Here is an 11246-nt window from a genome sequence, read left to right as displayed (position 1 = left end):
TCCGCTTTCCATTCAACGGCTGTACCACCATCTATACGATTATTGTATCGATGGTTTGCAGGAGCTTTTGATTTTCTTCACACAATTACTCCAATCTTGCACTCAAACCATCACATTTAAAGCAAAAGGGCGAGGCACTATAGAGAGTATCTCACTAAAAGAAACAATATGCATGATGTGAGTATGCTCTGTGTCTGTCTGTCTATGAAAAAAAGTGTGTGTGTGTGTGTGTGTGTGTGTGTGTGTGTGTGCGTGCGTGCGTCCATTATCTAGCCACACACACACACTCCCTTTTCTCCCTTTTCTCCCTCTTCCCCCCCCCCCCTTCTCTGCCTGCCTTTCCGCGAAAGCAAGGCTGAATGTACCAGCCATATAAGATGTCAAGCGATGCTCACCACTCGCGCAGTCGTTTCCTGTACTCCAAGCAAGATGAAGCCACTAAGAAGAGAGTGAGGGGGAGAGGAGGGAGAGACGTGACATGGGCACGTGGGATGGAGTTGCTTACAACAAAGCGAGGCCACAACAACAGCTACAGCAGCAGCAGCCAGGAAGAGAGCAAGGGGAGGAAAGACACACGTGACGAGCAGCTGGGCAGGTGCGTGTACACCACAACGGATATGTACAAGGTGGTGGCAAGCGGCGCACTACTGCCATGCATTGGGCTGGTCAGGGCAAACAAAACACGTGGCAGATGGCAGCGCATGCACCGCTCGTCACAAGAAGGGGCAGCTTCGGAGGGGGGTGGGGGAGGCTCGACACTACATGCCACAGTCTCACGGCAGACGGCCACAGAGAGACAGAGGGGCACAGAGACAGAGACAGAGACAGAGAAGAGAGACAGACAGACAATCACGGAGAGACAGAGAGACAGACAGACAGTACCACACAATCACAGGCACACAGATACACAGGTAGACACACGAACAGACACACACACGCTATCGCTTGTATCTTCGGTAGTCGCCTGTGGCGGCAATCTCTGCCTCAATCTCCTCGCGGCTGCGACGCACGCGCGGTGACAACACCTCCTTGTTGGGTTCCACGTCCGTGTGTGTTGCAAAGTAGGCGATGCCAATGGTCGTGTTGATGACCAGAAGCGCACCCAGCGCCCACACAAACTTCATAGTCATGGTGCGGCCCGCATTCTCCTGGTGGGACAGTGGGGGGTGCAGAGGAGACGGAGCGTGTGTTCGTGAAGCAGATCGGGAGACTCGCAAACACACAGACAGACAGACACACACAGACAGATAGGCAGACAGACAGACACAGGCAGACAGACAGACAGACACACACACACAGACAGACAGACAGACAGACAGACAGACAGACAGACAGACAGACAGACACAGGCAGACAGACAGACAGACAGACACAGGCAGACAGGCAGACAGGCAGACACAGGCAGACACACAGGCAGACAGACAGACAGACAGACAGACAGACAGACAGACAGACACACACACACACACACACACACACACACACACACACACACACACACACACACACACACACACACACACACACACACACACACACACACACACACACAGACATCAATCGTACCGGTGGTCGCTCAAAGGTCGCCATGGCTCTCCGCGCCACAGTTGCACTCGCAGCAACGCGGCCTGGTGCCCGCGCCGCACTCATCGATGTTCTGGCAGCCGCCACCACCGCTCTTCCCATCATCATCATCACCATCGTCGTTGTTGTTGCTGCGCGCGTGTGTGTGTGCGTGGATTTGTGGCATGTTGTTGTCATCATGTCATCTGCATCCTCATCATTCTTTTCTTCTCTCTCTTTCTTCCCTGTGCTGTTGTCACATCACACTGATGATGGTGTTGGCGTTGGTGGTATGTATGTACAGTGTCGTCGTGAACAAGGAGGGAGGGGAGGGGATGATAAGCAGGGCGGGGGGGGGGAGAGTCGATACAAACAGGCGCTAGCAGCGCGCAACCCCGAATAGGAATTCCTAATTGATGTGATCATGCATGCAACAGAACACGAACAGAGGTACAGTGCTGCACGTACACGCAAGGTCGTGGTGCGACACAGACACACAGACACACAGACACAGACACAGACACAGACACAGACACAGACACATACACACAGACACACAACCACAAACACACACACACACACACACACATCAGACTACACTACACGGTTGATTCGTAACGCGAGTGTGGGACGCGTCGCGGTGAGCGGGCAACACCATTACCACCGCCATGACCACGACCACGCACACGACCGCCAACACCGCCAACATCGCTGCGAGCAGAGGTGTAGAACCCACCACCACCACCAACACCACCAACAGCGCTGCTTCCAGGACTGAACACACCGCCGCCGCCGCTGCTGCTGGCAACGCTGCCCATATCCGCCATGTCACCGACATCGGCGACGGTCGACGAGCCCGCATCGCTCCCCATCATCGCCATCATCGCCTCGGCCTCGCTCGCATCAATGCTTGGCAGCGGGGCCAGCAGCTTGTCCCGCGTCCCTCCGGCTGTTGTCGACGACGAGGAGGAGGAGAAGGTTGCGACCCCCTCACTGTGGCCGTGGCCGGGCAGCGTGTGGTGGTTGAAGCTCACCGTGCTGCCACTGCTGCTGCCAGGCACGCTGCGTGTGCCCGTGTGCCCATTGCCACTGTTACCGCTGAAGCTGGTGCTATTCGCCTTTGCGCTGGCGTTGGTCGCTGTGAGCGCGGCCTCGGACCGCCCACGCCGCGTGGACGTCATGAGCTCGCGGTGGGCGTTGAACGACGGCGCAGACGTGCGTGTGCGGCGGCGGAACGAGCGGAAGAGGGACGAGCCTTGCCGACGCACGGGGCTGCCGCTGCCGTTGGCGTTGGCGGTGCCGCTGCCATGGCCGCTCTCGTTGAGTGTGGGGTGCACGGGCTTGCGGTGGAGCTCAAATCTGCCGTCGGGTGAGGAGATGGTGAGGAGGTGGCAGGAGTGGTGAGGGGGTGAGGGGGTGAGGTACAGCGGGGACCAAGTGGCAGAGCAGAGTGATGGTTGGACTGAAAGGGAGTGATTTGGCCAGGAGGCAAGTAAAATATGTGCGACGTGTGGTGGGCGGGCGTGAACCAACACAGACAGAAAACTAAACACACACAGACACACAGACACACACAGACACAGACATACAGGCAGGCACACAGACACAGACTCAGACTCACATACAGTCATACAGGCACATACAGACAGACAGACAGACACACACACACTCACACACACACACACATGGACACGCACCTTCTGTTCTCCTCGCCGTACCAGTCTGCAAACAATACGGGGCACACATCCGGCTCAAGAGTCTGCGCACCATGGAAGTGAGCGTGCGAGCGAGTGAGCATTCGATGCACAAAGCATGTGACGCAGCGCAGCCGGCTAGAGCGGGTGACAATCGCAAAGCGGCGATGCAGCTGCGACTTCCACATGTTCACATGCTCGTTGGGCATACGTACAATGGTATGTTCTGTTCGACTGCCAAAGATTTTGGATAGGGATCCTTGCCGCTTGACCTTGCCAGTCTTCTCGTCAACGAGGATGGAGCGCAGCTCAAATTCAGACGGATCGCTCGGCTCACCATATCGCTCCAGCACCTGGGCAATGACCTGCAACAGCAACCGGGAGTGTGAGTGAGTGAGTGAGTGAGTGAGTGAGTGAGTGAGTGAGTGAGTGAGTGTCAGTGTGTGTGTGTGTGTGTGTGTGTGTGTGTGTGTGTGTGTGTGTGTGTGTGTGTGGTGTGGGCGAGCGGAAGCAGAAAGGCAGAGCAAGTGCTTGGAGCAAGCATTTGCACGGTCCGATTCGACGGACGCTGTGAGCACCCACCCACCAAGCAAGCAAGCAAGCAAGCAAGCAAGCAAGCAAGCAAGCAAGCAAGCAAGCAAGCAAGCAAGCAAGCAAGCAAGCAAGCGACGACACCATCACATCAGTGATGGGTTGCACGAACCTCCGAGGCGGTTGTGTCTTCGCGGGCGAGGATGCTCTTGTACTCGGCGCCAGGGCTGAGCAGGGCGGAGCCGCCATACACGCGCAGCCCAACGGCCACCTCCGATCGTCCGCCAACCTTCATGCCGGGGCTCGACATGCTCTTCTGTGAGAACACAGGAAGGTCCGACATCGTGCCGTCCGGGTGTGTTGGATGTCGGTGCGTGCGTGGGTGCGTGGGTGTTGTGTTGTGTGCGCGACCTGCTCCCTTGCTTGGAATCGCAGTCCTTGCCGTGCTTCCCTCTCTCTTCACCGACTTCTTCGTCTGTGCGCGCGAGGAATGAAACCTGCTAGTAGCGTGTCTGCTTGCTTGCTGCCTGCCTTCTCGCTGCTTGCACTCCCTCACCTGCCTGTCACGCCTTCGCACCTCACCCCCTCGCTTCAAATCACAGCGGTCTTCGTCTTTGGCGTCTTTGTTCGAGAGGGCCTTCAGAGTGCGCACTAAATGTATGTTTCGCACAAGAATTCAAAGCAAACAGCCGTCTATCCACCGCATTTGATGCCAAGGCGAGCGGAAAGCCGGACGTTGCTGCTGCTGTTGTTGTTGGTTGCTGGTTGTGCAGTGTGGCTGGTGCTGACGACGACCTTGGAGGGCAGTGAGGAGGCACACAAAGCGAAGGCAAGGGCGCAGACACACGTACGCGTCCTCACAAGGGGGCAGGGAGAGAGGGGTTGCACGATGAGCCGCTGGTCCTTGCCAGAGCGCTGGCTGCTTTGCCCTCGCTTGGGCACCGTCGTCGCAGACGGTGAGTTCAGTTGCGCGCCATTACTGTGTGTGTGTGTGTGTGTGTTTGTGTGTGCGTGGTTGTGTGTGTGGTTGTGTGTGTGGTTGCGTGTGTGGTTGCGTGTGTGCATGGCTGCGTGCGTGTGTATGTGTGTGTATGCGTATGCACAGGCTATTGCAATGACGTGCCTCTGCTTCGCTCGCCTTGACCTTTGCAGATGTTAAGTTTGTGCCGATGAAGACCATGCTGGATTCGCGGTACGACAGCCAGATTCCAGAAGAATACAGATGGACGCCAGAGATGTTGGCTGCTCGCCACCCAAGTCAGTGCCCTTGTGTGCACTACATGATTGCCACAGGGCGAGAGGTGGCGGGGACAACGAAGGCGATCTACATTGCAGTGCTTGATGTGTTGTGAATTGATGTGTGCGTGCGTGCGTGGGTATTTGATGCGCATTTGATGCGTATTTGATAAGTGTGTGTGTGTGCGTGTGTGCGTGTGTGTGTGTGTGTGCGTGTGCATGTGACGTCTCAACTTGCATGGACTTGTGCACATATGCGCAGATCTGGGCATGGTGATTGACTTGACAAAGAGCAGTCGATACTACGATCCTCGCTTGCTTCCAAAACACATCCTCCACCACAAGATCCAGTGTGCAGGGTATGTATGCGTTGCGTGTATGAGTTGTGTGCGTGTGTTGGTGTGTGTATGAGTTGTGTGTGCGCTTGTGCGTTTTGTGTGCATGTGTGGAAGAATATGCGCGCCTTCTCTGCTCATGCCCAAGCCCATGTTTCCACGCACATGCGTTGCACTGTCGTGGACACGCAGGCGAGGGTCTACGCCAACACCACAGCAGGTGTCCACGTTCATCGCCGTCTGCAACATGTTCTGGGCCAAACACCCAGACAAGGTCATCGGTGAGTATTGTGTTTGTGCATGTTTGAGTGCGGGTATGCTGTGTGCGTGTATGATGTGTGCGCATGCGTGTGTGCGTGTGCGTGTGCGCGTGTGTGCGTGTGCGTGTGCGTGTGTGCATGTGTGTGTGTGAACTGCGCTGCACAGATGGCAGAGTTCCCGCTGACGGCCCTCTCAACAACCTGGCTTGCATCGCTGTTATCTTGCACACTTGCACAGGCGTGCACTGTACGCACGGCTTCAACCGCACCGGGTTTATGATCATTGCGTACATGTGCCAGCAGCTCGACTACCAGACGGAGATGGCAATGCACCTCTTCAAACAGTCCCGCCCGCCAGGCATCTACAAGTGCGCTGCACGTGGGCATGCGTGGAGATGTGTTTTGTGTGTGTGTGTGTTTTGTGTGTGTGTGTGTGTGTGTGTGTGTGTGTGTGTGTGTGTGTGTGTTATTATGCTGCATATGGCCCCCGGAATGTATTTTATATTGGAACCCAATATGACTCAGTTCTGTTATCCGCATGAACTCATCTTAACAATACTCACTAAATGTGAAGAATCTCGCTTCTTTGAGGTAGACAACGTTATTACGGCGTTACAGCAACTGGGAACACGAATCACTAGGCCGCAACTACGAGGATGGTAGGTCCTGCGCTTACAATTCTTTTGTCTCAAAACTGGTGTGTGTGTGTGTGTGTGTGTGTGTGTGTGTGTGTGTGTGTGTGTGTGTGTGTGTGTGTGTGTGTGTGCCCTTCCCCCCCGTCTCCCCTCCCCTTGACTCTCCCCTTGACTCTCCTTGTCTCTGTAGCTCAACAATACCCGCAACCCCATCCCACAACACAACCGCCATCACCTCATACACAGGAACCACTACATTGAAGATATCTTTGCACGATTCGATGGGGATTCAAGCGGTTTCCTCCCCGCCGTCCTGCCAGACTGGTCCCTCCCAAACGCAGGTCTGGCCAGCGTGGTGGTGGTGATGTTTTGTTGGGGTGGTGGTTGGGGTGGTGGTTGTTTCACTTGTTTCACTTGTTTGATGCCTCGATTGTAGCACGTTGACACATGCCCTATCCATACCTACTTCACACCACCACCACCACCACCACCACCACCGCCACCACCACCACCGGCATCAGAGCTGCACATGCACCTGACTGCTGCCATTGATCTTCTCCGCTCAACGCCGCCGCCAATCACCGGTGCAAAGCTCAAGGTGCCATTCTTGTTGCGCCGTGACTGTGACTGTGTGCGGGAGAGTGTGACTGTGAGTGAGGTTGGAGATGTGTGTGTGCGTGTGTGTGCGTGTGAGAGAGAGTGTGCGTGTGCGTGTGCGTGAGAGAGTGTGTGTGTGCGTGAGGGAGAGAGTGTGAGAGAGATTGTGTGTGTGCGTGTGCGTGCGTGTGTGTTTGTGTTTGTGTGCGCGTGCACGTGCTTGCATAATTTGACTTACCCTCCTTCTCTCCTTCTCTGTCCCTCTGTCCCTCTGTCCCGCTCCCCCTCGTGCTGTTGCTCTCCTCCTCATACCCCTCTTGTCGCTTGCCCCAACATCGTGACCCGGCCACCAGGAGTTGTGTGATATCTGCAATGCCGCTCTCAGCGTCGCTGAAGACGACACAATCGTGCTCGTACGTCGAGAACGTGATGTGGGCTGTGGAGTGTTGTTGTTGCTGTGCGCGTGCGTGAAGGCGCATGTACGTGATGGTACTGTTTGTGTGCAAGCGGCCACACCTCCGCGCGTGCTGTGACCGGGTACAATCGATTCAAACGGTTCAATATTCGATTGTCGCCAGCGCTATCATCATGATCATCATCATCATCACCCTCGCTATTGTTATCATCATACACTGCTGCTGTAGATTCTGCGCGCACACGGCTGGACTGGGCTCACCTTCGCCGGCGACAAGGTGGCGTGATGGTGAAGGCGATGGCGGCAGCCGTGGTACTGGTGGTGCGTGTATTGATGTGCGTGTACATGAGGATTGCAGACATCAGACACACACACGCGAACACACACACACACACGCACACACACACACACGCACACACACACACACACACACACACGCACACACGTATACACACACGCACACACACACACACACACGCACACACGTATACACGCACGTACACACACACACACACACACACACACACGACACTGCTCCATGAGTGCAGGTTGCGTCGGCGGCGCCGCTGGCTGACGAGCTGCAGGCGGCGGCAGAGGAGATGCGGCGATGCGCAGAGCAGGCCGAGGAGGAGGGCGACGACACAGCAGATGCACACGGTATGGACACAGGGGGGTGTGTGATAAGGCGGGAGGTGTGTGTGTGTGAGTGAGTCAGTGAGTGGAGTGAGTCAGTGAGTGGAGTGAGTCAGTGAGTGTGTGTGTGTGTGTGTGTGTGTGTGTGTGTGTGTGTGTGAACGAGGACGAGCGTGAGTGCGAGTTTGAGCTCGAGTGTGTGAGTGTGTGAGTGACTCGTATCTGTGTCCTTCCATGTATCGTTGCTCACACCGCCATCGCCCATCACCGACGCGCACGCCCTGCAAACCAGGCACCGCCGCGACGAGCGAGCACCTATCGTCATCATCAACAGCAGAAGCGTCATCATCATCAACAACAACAACAACAGCGGCCCAGCCGTCATCGTCGTCAGGGGAGGGCGATAGCGGTGCGAGCCGCGTGCTGCGGATGCGTGCGGAGGATCAGCGCTGTGAGCGCGAAGATGCCGTGCCCTCCGGTCTCACGTTCGCCCTCGACAAGGTCGCTCGTGTCGTCCATCTCGCTTGCTTGACGCGCTGTGATGGTGATGGCGGTGGCGGTGATGTTGATCCATGATGCTGTGGTGCCTTGTAGCGATGATGATTTGGTGTGACGTTGAGGGTGGCAGTTGCAAGTCGTGGTATTGAGGGTGGCTGCCCCTCATATGCTCTGCTCCCACATTCTTATTTCCTGTTCTCAACGAGTTCTCTGCCTTCCCGCCGCCGCCGCCATCATCACTGCTGCCGTGCAGAGTCCGTCCATTGGGCCGCCACACCTGGGGCCCCTCAGGAAACTCTGCAGGGAAATGGTATGTGCACGCACGAGCTATGCATGTGCTTGCCTTGATATGCCCCGATACACACCACAACACAACACAACACAACACAACACAACACACCACAACACACCACAACACAACACAACACACCACAACACAACACACCACAACACAACACACCACAACACAACACACACACACAACACAACACCACAACACACCACAACACAACACACCACAACACACACACAACACAACACAACACACACACAACACAACACAACACACCACAACACAACACAACACAACACAACACAACACACCACACCACAACACACCAAACCACCCCTGCCCACCAATTGCTTGACGTGTGCTGCAGGTTGGTGCGCCGGCGGGCACGGCGTTCCCCGGCGCGCAGCCCGTGTCGCTGCTGCAAAGTCATCTGGAGAAGATGCGAACAGCGCCCTTCTTCCTCTCCCACAAGGCAGACGGCACACGGTAGCTATGCTGGTGGCAGTGGTGGTGGTGGTGGCGAGCGGCCGTGTGTGTGAGTGTGTGAGATGTGTTTGTGTGTGCGTGAGATGTGTGTGTGTGTGAGTGTGTGAGATGTGTGTGTGTGTGTGCGTAAGATGTGTGTGCGTGTGTGTGTGTGTGTGGGTGGGTGCGTGTGGGGTGTGTATACACATATGATTGTGTGTTCCCGTGCAGACTTGCTGTGATTGCCCACACCATCCCTTGCCCCCCCCCCCTGTGTCACTGCCCTCGCCCTCACCGCCATCACCACGCCACGCCATGCGTCCATCATCAGCTACTTGATGATGATTCTGGGGCCTGGCAAAGTGTACATGGTTGGGCGCGACAACTCAATCTGTACGTGTGGCACAGTGGTCACGTTGGTTGCCTGCATGCATGTGCACATAAATGCATGTGGATGTATTTAAGCCACTGCGAATTTGCTCTTCTTCTTCATCCGACACTGGCAGCATCGCCCACATCACGACGACCCCCCCCCCCGCAAACGTGCCTTCCTTCCCTCTTCACTCATTGCCGATGACATGTCTGTGCCACCACATGCTGCCTCTCCCCCCTCCCTCCCACCACTGTCATCAGTCCCTGTCTCCGGACTGCACTTCCCGACGAGCGGACGAGCGGACCAGCACTGGCAGCAAACCCTCCTCGATGGGGTGAGCACACAACTGAGCAGTGGTGGTGGCTTTAGTGATGGTGGTGGTGGTGGTGGTGGCTTTAGTGATGGTGGTGGTGGTGGTGGTGGCTTTAGTGATGGTGGTGGTGGTGGTGGTGGTGGTGATGGTGATGGTGGTGGTGGTGGTGGAGCACGAAACGGGCGCTGTTTGCGTCAGGTGCTGTGCTGTACTGCTCTTATTCCATCATACGTGTGACTGGTTCCAATGACAACCCATCCTATGAACCACCATCATCTCATCCTCTTCCAAACCACCACCACGACCACCACGACCAGGAGCTTGTGCTTGACACGTGGAACGACAACAAAGACCGCCGTTACCGCTTCTACATCTTCGACATCATCTGCTGCGGCGGCAAGGTCCGGCCCTGCCTCTTGTGTGTGTGCATGTGTGTGCTCTGTGTGCGTTCGTGTGTGTGTGTGTGTGCGTTCGTGTGTGTGTGTGTGTGTGTGTGTGCACGTGTAGACGTGAGCACAGACGTGCGTGTTCTCTGCGCACATGTGCACACGTGTGTGTGTGTGTGTGTGCATAGGTGCACGTGTCTTCGCCGTGTGTCCTTGCCTCCACTTGAAGCTCATTCAACACGTGCCGTCGTCGTCTGCTCATCATCAGGACTTCACCAAGTACAAGTACCATCAGCGACTTGAGTCCATACAAAAACACATCATTGCCCCGAGAGAGAAACTGCGGGTGAGTGTGTGTGTGTGTGTATGTGCGTGTGTGTGCGGGTGTGTGTGCGGGTGAGTGCGCGTGTGCGTGTGCGTGCGTGCGTGCGTGCGTGTGTGTGTGTGTGTGTGAACGCGTGCGTGTGTGGATGTTCAAATGATGTTATTCCAGTGCTTGTGCTTGCCTGCCACATTTGCGCAAGCACATCCCAACCACGGTCACGAACACAATCACGAAAGCAGCTTCGACTCACCACCCCTTACCACCACATTGTTGCACCCACCACTCAACACCACCAAACATCACCACCCACCACTCAACCACACCCAACAAACATCACCACCCACCACGCATCCCGATCTCTTGTTGCACAGGCGCAGCGGAAACTGGACACGGCGCGTGAGCCATTTGGCATCCGCCCCAAGCAGTTCTTCCCGCTGTCTGAGCTTGGCACAGACAAGTGGAACGACTACATCAAGCACCGCGTCTTTCACAGTGCGTTGCATTCACATGCGCGCTGTGTCTGGGACTAACTAACAGGGAACGGTCAGCAAGGGGTTGTTGTTCGAGTGGTTGGTTGGTTGTTGTCGATTTGCAGCGCAATTGATGGCAAAACTCACAAGTACACCCATTCATTACCTCACCACTCGCACCACGTCTTCCTTTCCCTCCACCCCCGCCCAACACCGCATTCCTTC

The 11246-nt window shown here is 55.9% G+C and overlaps 3 protein-coding genes across 3 annotated transcripts in view; 1 reads left to right on the top strand and 2 right to left on the bottom strand.

Annotated features, from left to right (window-relative positions):
- Positions 1-342: 342 nt before the first annotated feature.
- Positions 343-1807, bottom strand: PTSG_08792 (uncharacterized protein). Its single transcript, XM_004990119.1, has 2 exons — positions 1567-1807; positions 343-1148 (listed from the first exon to the last, which is right to left on the bottom strand). Exons 1-2 carry the CDS (start codon positions 1762-1764, stop codon positions 939-941), a joined length of 408 nt encoding a protein of 135 aa, XP_004990176.1. The 5' UTR covers positions 1765-1807; the 3' UTR covers positions 343-938.
- A 33-nt stretch (positions 1808-1840) lies between these two features.
- Positions 1841-4433, bottom strand: PTSG_08791 (uncharacterized protein). The gene is made up of 4 exons (XM_004990118.1): positions 3961-4433; positions 3473-3622; positions 3261-3322; positions 1841-2922 (listed from the first exon to the last, which is right to left on the bottom strand). The coding sequence occupies exons 1-4, from the start codon at positions 4129-4131 to the stop codon at positions 2163-2165; spliced, it is 1143 nt and encodes a 380-aa protein (XP_004990175.1). The 5' UTR covers positions 4132-4433; the 3' UTR covers positions 1841-2162.
- Positions 4434-4504: 71 nt separating this feature from the next.
- PTSG_08790 (uncharacterized protein) overlaps positions 4505-11246 on the top strand; it is an 8900-nt gene continuing 2158 nt past the window's right edge. Inside the window, exons 1-18 of the mRNA XM_004990117.1 lie at positions 4505-4744; positions 4941-5045; positions 5287-5383; positions 5552-5640; positions 5858-5987; positions 6501-6595; positions 6776-6852; positions 7205-7264; positions 7496-7543; positions 7815-7923; positions 8192-8400; positions 8651-8707; positions 9057-9175; positions 9486-9547; positions 9788-9861; positions 10158-10241; positions 10495-10572; positions 10923-11043. Coding sequence (XP_004990174.1) covers positions 4678-4744; positions 4941-5045; positions 5287-5383; positions 5552-5640; positions 5858-5987; positions 6501-6595; positions 6776-6852; positions 7205-7264; positions 7496-7543; positions 7815-7923; positions 8192-8400; positions 8651-8707; positions 9057-9175; positions 9486-9547; positions 9788-9861; positions 10158-10241; positions 10495-10572; positions 10923-11043 — 1681 coding nt within the window. The 5' untranslated portion in view covers positions 4505-4677. The remainder of the gene's footprint in view (positions 4745-4940; positions 5046-5286; positions 5384-5551; positions 5641-5857; positions 5988-6500; positions 6596-6775; positions 6853-7204; positions 7265-7495; positions 7544-7814; positions 7924-8191; positions 8401-8650; positions 8708-9056; positions 9176-9485; positions 9548-9787; positions 9862-10157; positions 10242-10494; positions 10573-10922; positions 11044-11246) is intronic.

This window comes from Salpingoeca rosetta (genome assembly GCF_000188695.1).
Source record: "Salpingoeca rosetta unplaced genomic scaffold supercont1.25, whole genome shotgun sequence".
In the NCBI taxonomy this organism is placed as follows: Eukaryota; class Choanoflagellata; order Craspedida; family Salpingoecidae; genus Salpingoeca; species Salpingoeca rosetta.
The sequence above is the reverse complement of the archived record's forward strand: the minus strand, read 5'-3'. Positions and strand labels throughout refer to the sequence as shown.